The 22,030-nt window shown below is 37.7% G+C and overlaps 1 protein-coding gene across 50 annotated transcripts in view; it reads left to right on the forward strand.

The window, feature by feature from the left end:
* ANK2 (ankyrin 2) overlaps positions 1–22,030 on the forward strand; it is a 323,704-nt gene that overhangs the window by 288,718 nt on the left and 12,956 nt on the right. For 46 of the 50 annotated variants that reach the window (XM_058193726.1, XM_058193679.1, XM_058193688.1 and 43 more), the window contains 6 exons: positions 803–835; positions 2,463–2,484; positions 12,399–12,473; positions 14,228–14,359; positions 16,875–17,015; positions 19,222–19,501. In XM_058193726.1, the coding sequence (XP_058049709.1) occupies positions 803–835; positions 2,463–2,484; positions 12,399–12,473; positions 14,228–14,359; positions 16,875–17,015; positions 19,222–19,501 (683 nt within the window). Of the gene's footprint in view, positions 1–802; positions 836–2,462; positions 2,485–5,143; positions 11,051–12,398; positions 12,474–14,227; positions 14,360–16,874; positions 17,016–19,221; positions 19,502–22,030 lie in introns of all 50 variants that reach the window. The other 4 variants (XM_058193708.1, XM_058193705.1, XM_058193717.1 and 1 more) reach the window with 2 other exon arrangements.

Genomic DNA, 22,030 nt, shown 5'->3' on the forward strand with positions numbered 1-22,030 from the left:
TCCTTGAGTGTTGAGAGTCATATATATGGATGACTCTCAACACTACAGTATATGGAAGCAATGGCTTATTAGGATGAGTTAACGTTTATCAATAATCCGTAACAACCAACATTGTTATCACTCAGTCATATAAAAATTAGCCATTTTGTGTGCATAGTGAACTCGATTAGCAGGGCAATGCTGGACAATTTTTTCTTTTTTAAAAAAAAATTTAAACTGTAAAGTAGATTTGGTATTTGGCATTTTTTATTTATAGCTTTCTTACTCGGCCTCAAACTAATTGTCTTATTTTCCAGCATTGTGTTGTTCATAGATGACTTGTATAGTTAGTTAAATGAACAGGAAAATTGTATGAGATATCACATGGAAATATTCTAACTTTCAATATAATTCAAACATAGCAACATTAAATTTGAAACTTAACTAGTGACACAAATATAAATCTATGCTGATGCTTACATTTTCTTGTTCTTTTAAGAAGATATCTTTAAGAAACTTTTCTACACAGATTGAATTTTGGCATATTTGAGAAACAGTGTTGTAAGTTTAATACATAATAATCAAACAAAAAATCCCAACGTGAAATAACTTTTCTTCCTTGAACTTACTTGAATTCCCACTTTTCTTAACGGAACCAACTTTCCTGTTCTCTTTTCTTTCCTTCTTAGGAGAAAGTGCAAAAATTGTTTTCATTATGTATTCTTACCAATTAAATGTGTCCAGAAATCATACTTTTCCTTTAATTGCATCCTATCTTTCCTTGCTCTGTTTTTCTTTTCTTGCATGGCATAATGGATTAAAGGAATCAGAATCAGATCAAGAACAGGAAGAAGAGGTAACTTTGCTAATTCTGCTGTAAACTTGCTAGAATAAGGATATAATTGGGAAAGAGCAGTCAGCTGAATGCCAGATGACTTTATGTCAAGTATGAACAACTTATTACCTATTGGCCAAAAGTGGCCCCATCTCAAATCAATTATTTCATGTAGATATTGACCAAGTTTCATAAGCCTTTTGCAATCAATCCAGTTGATTGATTGCAACTATCTAGAATCTATATTTATTCTACTACATTTTCTGTTTTGGAAAGAGAGAAGAGATTAACTGAAAGAGAAAAAGAAATATATATTTATAAGCAGTAAATGTTAATTTGAGCCAATATATATTACCAATGAACGAGACACATATACAATTACAAGTTTATTATCTAAATATATAAAATTTATATCTTTAAGTTAGCTAAGCTATTTCAATAACATAGCATATATAATAACGTAATCCACTCCACTGGTTGTGAAGTGAAAGCTTATATATTTATTAATGATGTCCTCAAAGGATAATGAAAGTTCAAGCTACAGCTGATTTAACTTTTTATACTTACATCTTTGTAGTTGAGGTGAGTTTGTTCTTTTAGCAATTTTATCCAGGACTAAATGTCAAGCAAACAATAATTAGAAAGAAAGGATGTCTTTTCTTTAAGTTCTTAGAATCTTTTATAATTTCTAAAAATAACTGCAATTGTCAAGTATTTCAGTTAATTGGAGACATTCTATTGTAATTTGTCTCCATTATAATTACTTTTGCAACAGTGCAAAATGACCTGAATTGCAGTAAGCAAAACTGTTCCCTATTGAGTTATTTTGATGAAATAGTTTTTCTCATGAAGCTTTTATAGCAACATGTAGACAATGGATAATTATTAAAAGCAAAAGAGTTTTTAAAAATTGCAGGGGCAAAGTTTTAAAATTGTAGTAGGAAGTGAATATAAAATCATGAATTAACATCTTCAGTTGCTGACCAATAAATAGGCATATCAATAAAAATAGAATATTCAAAAATAATTATTTATAAAAGAAAATACAAAGAATAAAAATATAGAAGAATAAATATCATGTAAAAATATAGTATTTTCTCCTTAAAATACTTTTAATAAAATAGATGATTCCAATTCTCTAGCAAAACATGGCCAAAATATAAATATAAATGCTTTGAATCTTAAAAGAAGATCTTTAGACTATTTCTAGCTATATTATATGTTACCATTTTTGCTACTAACCTCTCAAAATACTTTCCTAAGTGCAGGTTAAAAATAACCCACTTTCCATTTCTGAATTATTTACCATCTCACCCTGTCCAGTTCAATGGTTTGTGCCCTCACTTTTTAACATCCAGTATAATAAATACAGTGAATTAACCATTGTGTGTATAAATTGAATTCATGATCTCTAATGACTTAAAAACATGGCTAATTCCACCACTCTAAGTAACTAACTTAACTGCAATCCTAAGAATATTTATCAAGAAGAAAATGAATCCAGTTTGGTTCTTTGTATGAGAATATTTATGTCATGTGCATTTCTAAAATGAAAGATTGTAGCCTAGGTCTAGTTCAGAGTAATAATTTCCATTGGTTATTGTAACATCATGTTTCTATAACACATTCATTCTTTGTTTTCTTTCAGACTGACATGACATCAGAAAAACGTAAGATTTTAACAAAACTATTATGATATGCATGAATTATATAATAAAGCATGAAAGGGATTGCAAATTTTAATTGCCACTGGTGATCATATTAACTTTATAAATATAAGATTATAATACTCTAACTATAGTCTTTGGATGAAACCTGTTGTTTGTTATTAATAATTTAAAATATTTAAAATATTTAGTTCATCTAAGCGTTCTTGGGTTTTTTAAAAAATTACCTGGTAACCCTGCTACTGCTATTAGCCCTCTATACTGTAACACCTTCTCCCTCTTATTTTAAGTATGTGACCTGAATTCATTTCATTTCATAAACTAATTACAGTATCACTTTTAAAAATTAAAATATTCAAACTGTCAAAACTCATCATGAAATTACTCACATGAAAATGCCTAGGAACTAGTATAAAAGTGATACTGTTGAAAATAACAAAGATCTTTAAACCATCTATCTATGTCTTAATACTCTGGTGAAGTATTTCTGTGAAGATTTTTTATCTCTTAGAATTTTGTTTGCTGGAAAGGAATTATTTTTGCCACAAATGAGAATAAAGTTAGGTGATTCTGGCAACTTCCTGTACAAATCTCTGCAATTTTCTTGGAAATATGTTTGGAAGTGGTTTGCCGTTGCCTTCTTTCTAGGGCTGAGAGAGAATGACAAGCCTAAAGTCACCCAACTGGTTTTATGTTTAAGTCAGGACTAGAACTCACAGTCTCCTGGTTTCTAGGCTGGTGCCTTTAATCTCTATACCAAACTGACTCTCTACATCATGCTACAAATGGCTATTGGAAACAAGAATTCATGTGCTAGAATGCCAGATATATGCTGTATATCTTCTGATAGCTGCTGAAAAGTATACAGAGAATTAAGTCACATTACAGAAATAGGTAGTTGAGACTAGTAATCCAACAGCCCTATCTAAATCAATGTAATAGTATGTGGGAATGACTTGGGAGACAAGGCAAAGAGAGCAATGTAGGGAACAATTAGATAAAGGCAGCTGAGCCTTCAGCAGGAATGTGGGTGGGGTAAGAGGCTGAGAAGCATCTCTCCCTATTTTCTTGGACTGTAAAGGAAGAGAAATATACATACAAGATTTGTTAAGGTAACTTTATAGTAAAGTAGAATTAGCCCAGCTGCTTGTGCTTGCTGTCTGGTTTATCTTATAAGGTTGTCAATCAGCCGCTAACTCAGTCAAATCTTATTTGACAATTGCAGTAGCTAAATCACACCTTGTTATTTGGGGAATACTGAGTCCCTAATCTATTTTATTCAAGAAGTAAATATACTACTTTATTCATATATACCATGACCTCTTCTACTAGCAGCGAACTAGTAAGCTTTCATCAATAGCAATTAGAATGAACTCTCCAATATCACAAAAGATGCATGGCTACCCAGAAAATAGAGAAAGAAAAACAAGTTGAATATATACAAATAGCATTAGGCACATCTCTAATATCCACAGCTCACAGTCACAGCTGGCTGATCATGAAAAAAGACAAACTAGAAAGCTAAATTACAAATAGCTGTATAGTCCTTCATTTCTCTAAAGGGAGCCTTACTGCAAAACTTTTTCATCTTTATTCTTGTCATATCCAATAGTTTTATTTCCAAATCAGATATGAAGTATACTTGATATAGAAAGTCAAACTTCACCACAGTATTTTCCACATGATTTAATTCCATTTCAATTTTTAACCTTTAAGTTTTATTGGGCTTCTTTTAATATAAGAATAGTTACCCTGCAATGTATGCAACAGCTTTGCTTTGCATGGAAATAACTTGGCTTACATATATATCTATATATGTATGTATATATCGTGTGTATGTTTGTGTCTGTATATCTCAGTATGAATGTTTCTGGTTGCCATTCATTACATTTTCTCCCTGAACATTTGAATTCTCTGTTCTGTGATGGTGGTGTTTTAATTACTCCCTGCCCCTATTTTTCCATCTTATTTAATTATTTATTTCAATATGAGGATGTTCCGAAGTAGGACCATGCCTCTTGAAATATGTCTTGTGTCTGTATCATTATTTGGATGTAAGATTCCCTTAGATGAAATGCCGGTTTGCAGCTACCTCAGATATCACTGTATTTCATTTATTGTAAAGTATTGTAGAATTAAATGTAAATATAGATATTTTTACTTTGATTATTGAATAATGTTTATATAATAACTACTTATGGTTCTGAAGTTTGCTACCACTGGCTTTCTCTTTGAGGATATCAGTTTTCAACCAATTACAATCCTTCTTTTGTTCTGTTTTTATTTGAGCATTGATCTGTAACATCTGAACAATCTTGAGATATCTATTTTTGTGTAAATTCCACACTTTCTTTTCCTTTCCTTAATTTGTTTTTATGGTGTCTTAGTTTATAAAAGCTTTGGTGTTTGTGTGTATGGATGTGTTGGACTGCAAAAACTAAGCAAGTTATTTCCTGCTTACTTTCCTTTTCAGTTTTCCCTATTAGCTTTGCTTTGCTTTTTTTTTTCCACCATCAGATTTGTGGACCCACCATTCCCAGACCATTTTGTTGATCCTCCTACTGCTGCAATCAAAAACAGTCATTTCAATCCTGATTACATTTGACAATCTCTATTTTTGATTCCCATTTATTTCCAATGTTTTCCCCTATTTCCATCAAAGATGATGACGAAACAGAATCTACAGAAACATCTGTCCTGAAAAGCCATCTTGTCAATGATGTTCCTGTGCTAGCAAGTCCAGATTTGCTGTCTGAAGTCTCTGAGATGAAACAAGATTTGATAAAAATGACTGCAATTCTGACAACAGACTCTTCTGAAAAAACAGATTCTATTAAGGTGAAAGATCTTACAAAAGCTGCAGATGAAGAGCCTGGAGAACCATTTGAAATTGTGGAAAGAGTTAAAGAAGATTTGGAAAAAGTGAATGAAATTCTAAGAAGTGGGAGCTGCCCCAAAGAAAAGTCAGCTTTGCAGAGATCTGCTTCTGAAAAAAAGTTGGTGGAAGAAGATTGGGTTCTTTTAAGTGATGAAGAAATTGAAGAGGCCAAGCAAAATGTTCCTTTGGAAGTTTGTGAGCCTATTTGTATAGAAAATAGAATAGGCAAAGGAAAACCAAAGAAGGAAACAAAAGATATGACAGGAATGATTGATTATCTCAGCGAGGATCTAAAAGTTTATGTGTCTTTGAATGAAATGCAACCGAAGACAATTCAAGAAGACATAGTAGAAGAAAGATTTGAAGCTGTTGTTGTAAGCAGAGGTTCTGAAGCAGATAAAAAAGACAAAAAGAAGCAAGATCAATGCAAACCTACCTTGGAAATTAAAAAACCTGTTAGAAAGAAATTAAAAGATAAATTAAATCTAAAGGCTGAAGAATCCCAAGGAAAGGATAAGCCTTTAGGGCTAGACAAAGTCAGTTCAGAGGAATCTTTAGATGAAGAACAACTTTTATCTACTGCAGAGCCTATGAAAGATACTGCTGTGTCTCCAGTTATAGAAGAAACCCCTATTGGGTCAATTAAAGATAAAGTGAAGGCTCTTCAGAAGCGAGTAGAAGATGAACAGAAAGGGCGTTCAAAATTGCCAGTTCGACTTCAAGGAAAAGAGGGATCTGAGAAGCCTGTTACAAAGCCATCACAGACTAAAAAGATTATTTGTAAAGCAAAACCTCCAGGTTCTCCCTCTTCCACAAAAACTTCAGCTTCTCCATCAGCCACAAAGATCCCACCTTCTCCAAAGGCTTCTGCTGCTTCTTCCTCCCCTTCTAAACTGTCATCTCCTTCTACTAAGAAGCCAGCTGTTTCTCCTACCACAAAAAAGCCAACTCTTTCTCCCACGTCAAGGAAGCCACCAGTTTCTCCCACAGTTAAAAAGCCATCAGTTTCTCCCACCGCTAAAAAGCCTCCTGTTTCTCCTACATCCAAGAAGCCTTCTGTGTCACCATCTTCTAAAACAGAAAGAATTGAAGAAACTATGTCTGTTCGTGAACTAATGAAAGCTTTCCAGTCAGGTCAAGACCCATCAAAGCATAAAGCTGGACTTTTTGAGCATAAGTCTGCAAAGCAGAAACAACAGGATTCTGACAAAGGGACAACTAAAAAAGGAGCTAGTCAAGCAGAAAGTGAAAAGAAGCTAGCATTAACCTCTAGAGACACACATAAAAAAGACAGTCCTAAAAGCAAAAAGAACCAGGAACCTCAGACAGAGGTAGGTTTGCAATCTAAAAAAATCACACAGAGTATACCTCATATAACCTTGAAGAAAGATTTAATCACAAAATCACAGAGTGACAGGAAAAAAGAACCTCCTGTCATTGTTGAAGAAGAATCCAAAGATGTAGCCCTGACATTTGATGAACAAGGGGATACTGAGCTTCAGATTAGTCCAGATAGAAAGACATCGACTGATTTTTCTGATGTCATAAAAGAAGAGCTGGAAGATAATGATAAATACCAACAGTTGCGGCATATTTCAATTACAGAGGAAGGTGAGCTTCACTTAGATCAAGTTCTGACCAGTCCATTCAATGTTACATTTCCATCAGAATATGTGAAAGACGGGTTTTTGCCCACACTCTCCTTGCAAAGTGGTGCTTTGGATGGCAGCTCAGAGAGTCTTAAGCATGAAGGCATAGCAGACTCTCCAATTGGTAGCCTGCTTGATGGAACTCCCCAGAACAGCTCTGAGGAAAGTTATAAGCATGAGGGCTTGGCAGAAACTCCAGAAACAAGCCCTGAGAGCCTTCCATTTTCATCTAAGAAAACAAAAACTGCTGACCAGACGGAAGAAACTATATTAGCCAGTGCAGTGCAGAGGACATCAGAAACGCATTCACAAAGGGGGCCTTCTCCAACAAAAAAGGAAATTACTATTTGTGACAAAGACCTAAAAGATATGACAGAAACCACAGAATCCCATTCCCATCATATTTCAGAAGAACACTCCAAAGGCCTAGATTCTAGCTCAACTCTGATTGATAAAGATGCTCTCCATGATAAATCTTCTGTGCTGGCAGATCAAAGACATTTAACTAAATTAACTGAACCAACTGATTCTTTTATTGAAAAAGATGAGGATACATCCTTTGAGCCATATACCATTAGCAGAGGACTAGAGCTTTCATTTCCTAGCCATGAGGGAGACGGTCTTAGCCCAGCTGCAGATGAATCCATAGCTATAAGTCATAAAGATTCATTGGAAGCAAGCCCAGTCTTGGAAGATAATTCTTCACGTAAAACACCTGATTCCCTTGAGCCTAGTCCAACCAAAGAATCCCCCTGTCGTGATTCTCTGGAAAGTAGCCCTGTAGAACAGAAACCAAAGGCTGGCTTCCTTCCAGGTCCTGGTCCAATTCAGGCTATCCCTGCTAAAGCTGAAAACTTCCCAGAACTAGCACCTGTACGATCTAGACTCTTACGTGATCCTGATGGAAGCGCCGAAGATGACAGTTTAGAACAAACATCTCTTTTGGAGAGCTCAGGAAAAAGTCCTCTTTCACCTGAGACTCCTAGCTCTGAAGAAATTAGTTATGAAATCACACCAAAAATAACTGAATCACAGATTCTTGCAAATATACCCAAGTCCGCAGTAATTCCTGAGGTCAATGAAGAGCCAGAAGATGATTCAGAAGATGAACCAAAGAAAAGATTCACTCCAGAAGAGGAGATGTTTAAAATGGTGGCCAAAATTAAGATGTTTGATGAGCTGGAACAGGAAGCAAAACAGAAGAGGGACTATAGAAAGGATTTCAAACAAGATGATATTATTTCAGCTTCTGATTTAGAAGGTGCTTCTGAAACTGAAAGGCTGCCTTCAACAACTCTAGAAGATAATGCTTTATCTACAATAGTGACTTCTGGAGTTGTATCTAGAAAGAGCTCTTCATCCTCAGAAAGTGAGCCAGAATTAACAAAGCTGAAAAAAGAAGCTGATTCTGGGCTGTTAATGGAACCTACAATGAGACTGCAACCTTCTTCACCTCATCTTTCCAATATGGATTCCAGTTCCAGTCCTGAAGAGACAGGATTTCAACCTATTGAGTCTAAGCAGCAAGCATTCAGTACTGAGGAGGATAACACAGAATCTGATAAACCAACTGAGGAAACCAAAATGTCGTGTGATACTTCACTTGCTTCTGATGCTAGCATCATAGCACAGGCTAGCGAATCCAAGTGCTATAGTACAGATGAGAGTGACACAGTTAGCCCTAATGGCCCTATGATGCCACCTGAGGAATCTTTCTACCATTCTGCTGATGATGATGCTCAAAAAATAACTGAGTTATATGAAACTTCAGTGGCATCATACCAGCAGGATGATTCTTTAAAAGATAGTGTAGCATCTGAAGGGGTAATACCAAATAACTTAGTTAGCATGGGAGGAACTTCAGAGGGCTCCTGTACATCTGGGACATCTCATTGCTGTGTTTCACAAAATGATGTATTGGCTACTAATGTCTCACCTGACCACTCCCCTTTGGGAAGTGATATGGCTGGAACAGATCACAGGTTAGAGATGACAGACAGGGCTTTTCCTAGCATAGAGCACACCACAAAATATTCATCTCCAACAACCCCAAAAAGTAAATATGAAAGTGATATAGAAGAATTTGGCAAAAGTAGTGCTTTGCCTATAACAAGCCCTTATGAAAATGTCCCTTCACAACATTTTTTTACTAATGATGAAATTAGTACAGAAATTAACTTAAAAACAAGAATAGACCAGTCATCTGAGGAAGAGTATTCTGATAAAGAAAAAACTAAAATGGCTGAAGGTAGAAGTTCTCTTTATAGAACACTATCAGAAGGTTCTGAAGTTCAGGTCCCAGAAGGTGTTTGTATAGAGATAGAATCCAAGCAAATGGACAATTTTCAGAAAAGACCAGCTTCAGCATCTTCAGCATCAGTCTTTACATCACTTGATGAAACTGCTCTACAAGGTATCAGGCATGAAGCTGAAGAAATAATTAGCCAAGTAATTATAACTAGGACAGATGTGGATTCTGACAAGTGGAGTCAAATTCGTGAAGATGATGATGCTTTTGAGGCTAGAGTGAAGGAGGAAGAACAAAAAATATTTGGCTTAATGGTAGACAGGAGATCACAAGGCACCACGCCTGATACAACACCAGCCAGAACACCTACTGAAGATGGGACTCCTTCCAGTGAACCAAATCCCTTTCTTTTCCAGGAAGGAAAATTGTTTGAAATGACAAGGAGTGGTGCCATTGATATGACTAAAAGGAATTATTCTGATGAAAGCTTAGACTTTTTCCAGATGGGAGAGCCATCTCAGGAAGAAGTGTCATTATCTGAAGAAATGAGAGAAGCTGAAGGCCTAGAATGTCCCCTTGAGGAACAATCTTTGATTTCAGTTGCACCTTCTGAATTTAATAAAGCAGAAACAGCTGTGAAAAGTCCCCTTATATCTGTATCAGAGGATGATACCGCTGCTTTATGTAGCACAAAAGAAGATGTTAAATCTCGAATTCCCATTAAAATGGGTATTTCAGCCTCTTCAAAATCACCAAAGAAAGAAAGAACAGCTTCTGATCTTGACCTCCCCTCTAGTGATACATTTGATAGCTCCCAGATGCCTTGTCCTATCTCTCCTGAGCAGACAGTGATTGATGTACACTTAAATTTTTCCACAGTCACTAGGTCTGTTTGTGCTGAAAAAGAAGATGATTCCCCAGATTCCTCCCCAGAGGAGCAGAAATCTGTGATTGAAATCCCCACAGCTGCCATGGAGAGTGTGCCTTCTAGTGAAAGCAAATCCAAAATCCCCATTAGGGCTACTCCAGCTACATTCCCATCATCAGATAAGTCAGAAGCTGAGAGCCTTCCTTCTGTGGGCTTCATAGACAACCTGGAAGAACCACAGGATGATGCTTCCAAGCCAAAATCTAAAATTCCAGTTAAGGCAATTTTTCAAAGAGGTGAGCAAGAATCTTTAGAGACAGAAACACTTGCCTGGCAGTCAGAATCAGCTAAAGTCCCTGATGTAACCTGCAAAGTACCTATGAAACAAGACATTAGGAGCAAATCTGAATCTGATGCCAGTGCCTCCATGGATTCAAAAGCTAAGCTTTCAGTCAAAGCTAGAAGTTGCACTGAGGCAGAAGCAGAGACCAGAGAGAGGGTGGGTGAGATGAAGCTTGAACTAGAATCAGATGAGCTGATGACTGCCCGACCAAAGATATTTTCTTCACGATTACCTGTTAAGAGCAGAAGTACCTCAGCTTCCCGAAATGCTGTTAGTCCCTCAAAAGAAAGTAAGGAACATTTTTTTGACCTTTACAAAAATTCTATAGAATTCTTTGAGGAGATTAGCGATGAAGCTTCCAAGTTAGTGGATAGACTTACCCAGTCAGAGAGAGAACAAGAATTAGTTTCAGATGATGAAAGTAGTAGCGCCCTAGAAGTTTCGGTTATTGAAAATGTGCCATCCATTGAGACCCAGCAGTCACTTGCCGAGGACATCTTTGACACCAGGCCCATTTGGGATGAGTCCATTGAGACTCTGATTGAACGTATTCCTGATGAAAATGTCCCTGACCATGTTGAAGGTATTTGCCAGCCACTGGGTTCCCTTTGCTACGCATGTCATAAATCGCAAGGTTTTGCCTGTTTCTTCTATTTTACTCTTTGCCCTGCTCTTGGTGTATGGTTCGTGTGTTGTCTTAAGAAGCTTCCTATGTTTATTAATGTGCTTTGTGTGAGCTCCGTTTGTTTTGTGTTTTTTATGTGTTTTACTGTCTCTGAAACAATCTCAAGATTGCACAATGCAAATGTTCACGGAAAGCGTAAATATAACAAAATAAGCTTTCTCATATGAAAAACACACACTTCCTTAATGTTGTTTTAACACTAATAAACTTATAACATTATTTCACTTGTAGTACAGCTGACCAATGCAAGTTTTAGTTTTTGATTTTTCATCACTCTGCTTGAATCTTTTTAATGAAATATTTTTGACACAGAAAAAGACAGGTAAGATTACTATAATTCTGGATATGTAGATCCATTTATATGCGTCAAAGTTTTCAGAATCTAGAAACATATTGAACTTTGCTTCCATAATTAACTGAAGGCTATTTTCAAATACTGAATTTATGGATTCAGTCCTCTAAAATTTAGAGAGGAATGTTCATGTATATTTTTTTCTTAAGAATCCACTCCTACAATAGTACTATAGAGTACTAAGGAAAAATGATAGTGGGATTCTGAATATATTTCCTAATAGAGTTTTTGAAGATCTAAAATGCGTCTATGGGAAAACAAAAACTCAAACTCTGCTGATATTGCCTTGGCTTTTGGATATATCTATTTTTCCTGCTGCTTTTATGCATATTTTCTCCAAACAAGTTTGTGCTTGCTTTTCCATGCCTACTTTTGTGAAGAAGGAAAAAATTGAGGGAAAAAAAAGATGAAATGTTGGATTAAAGATATGATTTAATATATCATCCTGACATAATAATTCATAATTTGTTTTAACTGTTAGAAGTTGTGTGGCTTAAAATGTAGTTCAGTGTTTGAGAAGAAGACACAGAGTGATGCTAGAGGCCACAAATACCCATTTAATATTTGTTAACCAAAGTAGCATGGAAAAATGAAATCTCTGCCCCAGCAAAATATTTAGTTTTATTTAGTTTTATTTTATTTAAAATAGATGGGAACTTACATAAAATTTAGGACAGTGTTTCCAATAACATATTAATGCATATTTTTGAAAGAAATTCTTAATTAATTGCTGAAGAGTAGAATATTTTAAATCTAGTCATTTATCACGGCCTTTAATTCACTTAAAAGCAGCCACTGTTCTAAAAACACTGGCCTATTTTATGGAGACTCCTTTCATTTTTTAAAAAAATATTTTCATACAAGTAAACAACTTTCCTATTAATCTTATTTTAGAACAACAAGATGATCAGGAAAGACTAGAAGAAAGACTAGCACATATTGCTGATCATCTTGGATTCAGCTGGACAGGTAAAGTATAATCTTGGAGAGATCATAGTTGTTAATCTGTGTTTTTGCCAGAAACAACAGTTTTACATGTTTGCTTATTCCATACAACTTTGTACTTTCAGATTTTTTTGAGTACAACTCCCAGAATCATTGAACATGCTGACTGAACAGTTGCAATTCAAGAACATTAATAACAGTCCCTCCCTTGATTTTAACTCTTCTCTGAATCACTATTCAGTAAAAAGTTTTAGTACTATTAGCATGGTATAGATTTAATTGGTATATCTATATATGCTTTCTTGCTATATAAATACGATATGCACACATGAAGTTATAACACTGGGTTCTAAAATAAATATGTACTAAAATAAATATGCACTGTTACTATTACCACAATCTTTGCTGACTCACAGTGGTTCACAAAATGCCAAAATACTATAAAATGCCCACAGTAAAGAAAAAGCACCATGTGTTCTTTTAAAAAACCTGAGAACATCAATTAGTATTTTTAAATAAATAAATGGAAAGCAAAATAGCAAAATTTATTCCCAAAATCGTTTTGGAAAAGTTCAGTGTTTAGTAATCTCCAAAAAGCTGTTGCCAAGGAGATCAGGCTAACATGTCCCACACAGTCCTTCTGTGAGGAACGTGGATAATTTTAAAAATACGATAAATAAATATGGGGAAAATAGCATTTCCTGTTTTCTCACAAAAATGCCACTTCACAAAATTGGGCTACTGTAATGCAGCATAAATAATAATCTATGTTTTTATTGTTGGAATAAAAAGAAAAGGCACAAAGAAGATAACAATTCTAATAATAAAATTTTCAGTTCTTCTTGAGATGCACAAAATGTGAAGGATCTGTTTTGCCAATAGTAGGGGACCAGCTGATCTATGTACTTAAGGAGTAATACAAATGTATTATTGTTGCTTTGAATTAATATTAATAGAAACTGGGCTGTATTTCTAAAAAATACTTAAATGTAGTTTGAACCCATTCGTAAGTTTTCCATAAAATCCACTGAATGCTAATCTCATAAGAAAGCAGAATTCATAAAATGCCAAGAACAACGAGATAGCAATTTTTTTACAATTTACAAGGAGCATAGAGGTAATGCAATGACATTCTCAGAAGAGCAGGATAGCACCGAAGATCTTTTAAAAGTACATTAAAAGTAGATGCATTAAACTTATTGGAGTCTTAATGCACCTATTTGAATTGCACACCCATATAATCTAGCAATTTGCCCACAAAATTTGATGACTCTGGAATGGGAGCCCAGGAGAATGAAAAAGATAGATAGAAAGAGTGGCACTTCTGATCCTAAAGCTACAGAGAATTCTTCAATTATATAAACATTATTGTAATAGTGAGCAAATGCAGTGTAGTGATTTTAACTGGATTGCCACCGTATATAGTTCAAGAAAAATAGTGTCTACAATTTTAGCAAAGCTGTTAAATATTATCAGAACTACGTGTGTGTGTGTGTGTGTGTGTGTGTGTGTGTGTGTAAGATAGATAGATAGATAGATAGATAGATAGATAGATAGATAGATAGATAGATAGATAGATAGATAGATAAATGATGGATGAATGGATGGATGAATGGATGGATGGATATGATAGAGATAGATAGATGTATGTCTGTGTGTGTGTGTGTGTTTACTGGGTTTATTCTGAAGTGAGTATAGAATTGTATTCTAATAGCAATAAGTGATATTTATAAAGAATTGCAACTGGTCAAAATTATCTAAATACTTTGTGCTTACAGAGCTGGCAAGAGAACTGGATTTCACTGAGGAACAAATTCATCAAATTCGGATTGAGAATCCTAATTCCCTTCAGGATCAGAGTCATGCATTACTGAAATATTGGCTGGAAAGAGATGGAAAGCATGCTACTGGTATATTTATTTTAGCAGTTACCATTCCTCACTCCTCTTCCATTCTGACAGCCAAGTGCAATGTACATAAGAGAATGCATAAGAGAATACCAAAGCAAAACAATATAAAAATCCTATATACACACAAGGACACCCATTCTATGTATGGACTTCTATAGGTGATAATTATCTATGATCTAATCTGCCTTTAAATGTAGCTCACTGTATACTGAGACTACAGCACTGATGAAAAGGACTTCTAATGTGTCTTTTTTCCATGTTCTCAATGATATAGAACTGTTTATATCTCAGTGATATAAATTAACACGCTCATATTCTGTTTATATGCTTTTCTTGGAAGACATATAATAGCTTGACGGTAGTATGGTTTTAAACTAAAAAAATGATTTAAGTAGAGAAGGGTAAATTTATTTTCCTATGCAATTGTCATTTTCAAAGCAACTGTACCTGCATAATTTTCAGGTAAATTCTGTGTATTCTCCGGGATGTCCTGTGTTTGTATATATTCAAAAGAATAAGACAGCTCTGTGAATAGTCATGTCTTTCCTTCCTAATATGATTGCCAAACATTAGTAGTACTCCTCTAATATTTTTTTTTTGAGGGGTAGTTAATATATAAAAACTCTTTCATAAAATTATCCTTTTCCTTCCTTTTTAATTTATAGTGTATTTAACTAATTTATACATTATAGCTGCCAATCTCACATTCGTGATGTGGGGCAGCTTATAAATAAAACATAAACAGTACTAGTACTGTTATTAGCTACTTCATCCACAAGAAATAATTTCATTTAAGCAACCAAGATAATTAGTATCTTTCTATTACCGTATTATGTACAAGTAATCTTCATTTAGTGACCACAATTGGAGCTGGCAATTCTACCATATCATTAACTGAAGAGTTTGCTAAGTGAAATTGTGACTACGCTTATTATACTTCAATTTTCCTTTACAGACCTGAAGACTGGTCATAAAGTTAATTGTTTTTATTACCATCATAACTGTAAACAGTCGCTAAACAAGGCAGTCACTAAGCAATTATTACCTATATTGCTAGAGACTCCTAGTTAAGTACTTACTATTGGAATGAAGAGACATTCTATTAATAGTGCAACATTAGTGCCACCCCAATGAAGCCGTTGAAGTGCTGTCCCGGTGTCTGGAAGCTGTATGGGTCTGGATGGGGAGGAACAGGCTCAAGCTCAATCCCTCCAAGACGGAGTGGCTGTGGATGCCGGCACCCTGGTACAGTCAGCTGCAGCCACGGCTGACTGTTGGGGGCGAGTCATTGGCCCCGATGGAAAGGGTGCGCAACTTGGGCGTTCTCCTGGATGGACGGTTGTCTTTCGAAGATCACTTGACGACCGTTTCCAGGAGAGCTTTTCATCAGGTTCGCCTAAGTCGCCAGTTGCGCCCCTTCCTGGACCGGGATGCCCTATGCACGGTCACTCATGCTCTTGTAACCTCTTGCCTGGACTACTGCAATGCTCTCTACATGAAGCTCCCTTTGAAGAGCACCCGGAGGCTCCAGTTGGTTCAGAATGCAGCTGCGCGGGTGATAGAGGGAGCCGCTCACGGCTCCCATGTGACACCACTCCTGCGCAGGCTACACTGGCTACCTGTGGTCTTTAGGGTGCACTTCAAGGTGCTGGTTACTACCTTTAAAGTGCTCCATGGCTTAGGGCCGGGTTATCTGCGGGACCGCCTACTGTTACCGATTGCCTCCCACCGACCCGTGCGCTCTCACAGAGAGGGACTCCTCAGGGTGCCGTCCGCCAAACAATGTCGGCTGGCGGCCCCCAGGGGGAGGGCCTTCTCTGTGGGGGCTCCTGCCCTCTGGAATGAACTTCCCACAGGACTACGCCAACTTCCTGACCTTCAAACCTTTCGCCGCGAGCTGAAAACGTATTTGTTCATTCGTGCAGGACTGGCATAGGATTTTAGATTTTATAGTTTTAATTTTAAAGGGGTTTTATTGTTTTAAATTTATTTTAATTAGAGCCAAATTGAATAAGTTTTTTAAACAGCATTTTATCTTGTATTTATATTGCTGCTTGTTTTTATCTGGCTGTAAACCGCCCTGAGTCCCTAGGGAGAAGGGTGGTATAAAAATCTAATTAAATAAATAAATAATAAATAAATAAATTTGGGGTTGCTTTTCTCAGAAGTGTGGATAACGTGTACAAAGCTCCACATGGTCATCCTTTTTATATATCTGAATATACAGTATTTAGTGGGTCATTGTTACTTGGAAGATTGCTTTAAAACTATTTCAGGAGGCAATTCATATCCCCCAGGAATATAATAAATCATATATGTGTGATTATCAGGACAACTAGAAGGATCAAAAGGAAAGAAAAATAAATAACCACTACTTTTCAAGTGATTAGAGACACAGGCTTACACTCTACCCTCCTATTGGCTGACTTCACAGCAGTTATCCAAAAGCTGAGTAGATGGCATTCTTCAGATGTACAAATTATTAAAAATAAATGCTCTCTCTTCCATATCACAGATTCAGGTCTTACAGAGTGTCTAAAAAAAATTAACCGAATGGATATTGTTCACCTAATGGAAAGTAGTATGGAAAAGTCTAGAGATCATAGTCGCACCTATGCAGACATTGAACAGACAATGGTACTGGATCACAGTGAAGGTGAGAATATACTTACACATGCATGATTACTATTCAGTAACTGATTGTTATCAAATAATACTCATCAGCTATCACTGAGATAACTACCAGTGGTTCTGTACCAAGGAAAGCATTCCCATCAGCTCATATAGGAATAAATATAGTGCTTTTTAACATTGTAGTAGTGATGATCAGAAGTGAATCATCCTATACTATATCACTGAATATTGAGAAATCAATAGTAGATGTGCATATTGAAATTCATGTAGATGACACTTCACCATAATAAAAAGGATCAATTAGAGAACACCCACAAAACCATCAATATCTTCAAAGGAATCCAGAGAAGGAATTCAGAGAAGACGACAACAACACACTACCCTTCCTGGACATCTTAATCAGCAGAAACCACAATGGAAAACTAGAAACACAAACTAGGAAAACCACTCACACCACTAATAAGTGCTCCACTACCAAAGCAATAATCTAACCTCCCACAAGAGAAGCTGCATAAGAACTTTATTTAGACAAGGACAAACTCACTGCAGCAAACTGAACAGCAGAAAAAGGAAATAAAAGCAGCTATACAACATCTTCTAATAAAAAGAGTATCTATGCAACTTTATAAAAAAGTGCCTGTCCATTCAAACCAGTATAGCACAAATAACACAAGCCGTAAAAAGCACAACACTGCCATACATCAAGTACAGCTCAGAAACCATTGACTACTACAACCGCATGAAATCAGTACAGCACACAAGCCAACTAATGTCTTCCAGAACTAAGTAAACCAAAACCAAGTAAATCAAAAAACCCAGTATCCCCAAGGTGAAAAAAACAGGAATCATCTACAACATACAATGTAATGACTGCAACAGCCACTACATAGCACAAACAGGAAGAAGACTGCCAGAATGCATCCATGAACACCAACTAGCAGTCAGACGATGAAAACTTTACTTTCACAACATATGAACAAACCTAATTATAGTTTCAGTTAGAAAACTGTGACCATCCCAGACCTAACCTAGTCCAAAAACACTTTCTAGAATCCTGGCATTCTGATAAATTAGCCACCAATAGACATATAGATGTCTACATACTTTGTGAAAGACAATAAATAAGCCAAAACAGGAACAAAAAGACCAAAACATCCCCCCTACCAGCAATCAACTCCCAGATGAGCACAGATTAACTCCAAGACTAACATCAGACCAAAATCAAGAAGTAAACAATACCTCAATCAAGCAACTTTCAAACAAGCTAACAGTAAACAACCCAACCAAAGAAATCCAAGACCACTCCTGCCAACACTGACAGGGCAAGCCACCAGAACATAGATATCAAACTCGCCACGGCCTGATGTTATGTGATGTATTGCGATGTTTTTTCATGGGGATGGCCAGCGCGTGACGCATCTGGCCCATGGGCCACCATTTGACACCCTTACACTAGAACAAGGGTGTCAAACTCGATTTCATTGAGGGCCGCATCAGGGTTGTGTTTGACCTTGGGGGCCAGGTTGGGCAAGGCCCACTTGACATCACTCATGTCGGGGACGCCTATGGCGGCCTGCATGCTCTACCAGTGAAGACGGGCTCCCGAGTTCCATTTTCAGCGCGATAGTCTCCTGCAACCCTCTGCCAGCGAAAATGGAGCTTCAGAGGCCCACGTTCAAATCCGGTCCCCGGGCCTTGAGTTTGATATCTCTACACTAGAATATAAATTGAGAGCAAACCCCTTTACTAGCACTAATGATGGTACCTAGCTTGGGCAATGAAATGTCTGCAAGAAAACAATCAAGCTTAGTGAGCACTAAGGACCCCTCACTTCAACCTTGAGCTACAAATACTTTCCTTTATTGAAATTCTGGCTATATGGAGTTTTAGTAGATAGGATTCGTAGAAATCACTAGCAAGTTCTTATACAGTACATGGCATGGTTATTTATCTATGGTTAAATATAACAAACTTTTAATTTATGTTTTGCTTGCTATATGATCTGTTAGCATGAAATCTCTGCTCCATACCACATTGCTACAAATCTGCATCTAGGTAGCAATTACTTCATTTACCTTGATGAAGGTATCTTTTCTTTTATGTACACTGAGAGCATATGCACCAAGACAAATTCCTTGTGTGTCCAATCACACTTGGCCAATAAAAATTCTATTCTATTCTAATCTATTTACATAGATTAAATGATTGTTGTTTTACTTTGCCCTCAGGGTTCTCTGCACTTCATGAAGATCTATGCAGCACAAAAGATAAAAAAGAGGAAGAATGTTCCTTTTCTAAAGACAGTGAGCAATCAGATCATCCTCCCCTTGTTTCAGAAGAAGACCTTTCTCTCAGTTGCTCACCCTTGCATGAAGGCACATCGAAGGCTGAGGCAGAAGTATCTGTGGTAGAACTACTACACCAAATACAGAAAGATCATCTGAAAGCTGAATTCTCAGGGAAGCCTCATGAGCTTACAGAAGATTCACCTACTACACAGGAGTATGTGTAAGAATTCTACAGTAGGGTAGCGTATATAGCAATAGGAAATATTTATTGTGTAGAGATCATGTTTCATAAGCAAGAATTTTACAAGACTAGAAATCCTTCAATTTTGTCAAGAAAAAAATCAGTGAGCTAAATAATTTCTAAAAGTTTTGAGTAAAGCAAATATATATTTTAAAATATTCTTGGACTTATTAATTTAAATAAAAATAGATCATGAATTAGCTACAATAAGGGTTTATTATCGTTTCTAAAGATTTGTCATATTTCTGAGCATGCTCTTAGTATGGCAAAATATTGACTGGGTTATCTGAGTTAGATAATGGTTTTTTTCTTTCTTTTTTTATTTTGAATGAAGCTCAATTCATGGTGAGATCAGCCAAGGTTCTCTAGATACTGAATTACTAGGTGAAATTTTCATTGAGGAGCAGACATTGCTTCCATGAAAGGCGTATCAATCAGTAAAAGGTCAAAGATTCCCAAAGTGGGTAATCCTTGAGCTTGCCTATTCCTGTTCCTGAAAATAAACAGGTTCTTATTTATTTATTTATTTATTATTCGAATTTATATACCGCCCTATCTCCCAAAGGACTCAGGGCGGTTTACAGGCATATAAAACATCAATATCAATATACAAATTAAAATAATCCTTAAAAAACTTATTCTAGCGCCCGAATTATTAAAAATAGAAATATAAATCAAATATAAATATTAAAATCAATTTAAAACCCCACTAAATTTTAAAAAATCTAAGCCAGTCCTGCACAGATGAATAAATGTGTCTTGAGCTCATGACGGAAGGTTCAAGGTCAGGAAGTTGACGGAGTCCTGGGGAGTTCGTTCCAGAGGGTGGGAGCCCCACAGAAGGCCCTTCCTGGGCGTCGCCAACCGACACTGCCTAGCTGACGGCACCCTGAGGAGTCCCTCTCTGTGAGAGCGCACGGGTCGGTGAGAGGTATCTGGTCGCAGTAGGCGGTCCCGTAGATACCCCGGCCCTATGCCATGGAGCGCTTTAAAGGTGGTCACCAAAACCTTGAAGCGCACCCGGAAGGCCACAGGTAGCCAGTGCAGGCTGCGCAGGATGGGTGTTATCACGGAGCCACGAGGGCTCCTCTATCACCCGCGCAGCCGCATTCTGAACTAACTGCAGCCTCCGGATGCCCTTCAAGGAAGCCCCATGTAGAGAGCGTTGCAGTAATCCAGGCGAGACGTCACAAGGGCGTGAGTGACCGTGCAAAGGGCCTCCCGGTCCAGAAAGGCGCAACTGGCGCACCAGGCGAACCTGGTAGAACGCTCTCCTGGAGACGGCCAAATGATCTTCTAGAGACAGCCGCTCATCCAGGAGGACGCTTGTTGCGCACCCTCTCCATCGGGGCCAATGACTCGCCACCGATGGTCAGCCGCGGATTTAGCTGACTGTACCGGGATGCCGCATCCACAGCCACTCTGTCTTGGAGGATTGAGCTTGAGCCTGTTTCTCCCCATCCAGACCCGTCGGCCTCCAGGCACCGGGACAGCACTTGATAACCGTTGGGGTGGTCCGTGTGGAAAAGTACAGCTGGGTGTCATCCGCACAGCTGGTACCTCACACCGAACCCACTGATGATCTCACCCAGCGGCTTCATGTAGATGTTGAACAGAAGGCGAGAGGATCGATCCCCGCGGCACCCCACAAGTGAGGGGCCTCGGGCCGACCTCTGCCCCTGTCAACACCGACTGCGACGGTCGGAGAGATAGGAGGAGAACCACCGATAAACGGTGCCTCCCACTCCCAATCCCTCCAACCGGCGCAGCAGGATACCATGGTCGATGGTATCGAAAGCCGCTGAGAGGTCTAATAGGACCAGGGCAGAGGAACAACCCCTATCCCTGGCCCTCCAGAGATCATCCACCAACGCGACCAAAGCCGTCTCCGTGCTGTAACCGGGCCGGAAACCGGACTGGAACGGGTCTAGATAGAAACCGGACTGGAACGGGTCTCAACCTTTTCTTCACACAGATCTCCTTTAAATACCTTTTGTGGCCACTAGCCATTTTTTTAAACACGTGGGGGCCCGAGTCTGCTCCCCTTCGCCTGCCCACACTTGTTTACCCGTCTCAGAGAGCTTGGGATATGAGGGGGATCCGACCGCCTTCTTTGCCAGTGTCGCTCCTGAGCAAACTCTTCTGTCCTCAGCTGTTAGAATAGAATAGAATAGAATAGAATAGAATAGAATAGAATAGAATAGAATAGAATAGAATAGAATAGAATAGAATCGGCAGCTTCGGGTGCGCCACACCTGCTTCATTAACCCTGTGAAGGCACCAACGCTGCTGCTGAACTTGGAAGCCGAGAGGCTTCTTTTTCACCCAGTTGCTGGTGCAGGGTGCTGAAAAGACCAAGACCTCCAGTCGCTGCCACCATCTTTGCCCATGCTCAGCTTTCTTCTCACCAGCTGAAAGACTTTTTGGCACCCTGTGGCCAGCCAACTGCTTCCCAGCTCTGGTAAGCTTACCATCCGATGGATGCGTCAGGTAGGTGAGCAAGCAGAG

The sequence above is a fragment of the Ahaetulla prasina genome, chromosome 8 (genome assembly GCF_028640845.1).
Source record: "Ahaetulla prasina isolate Xishuangbanna chromosome 8, ASM2864084v1, whole genome shotgun sequence".
NCBI lineage: Eukaryota > Metazoa > Chordata > Lepidosauria > Squamata > Colubridae > Ahaetulla > Ahaetulla prasina.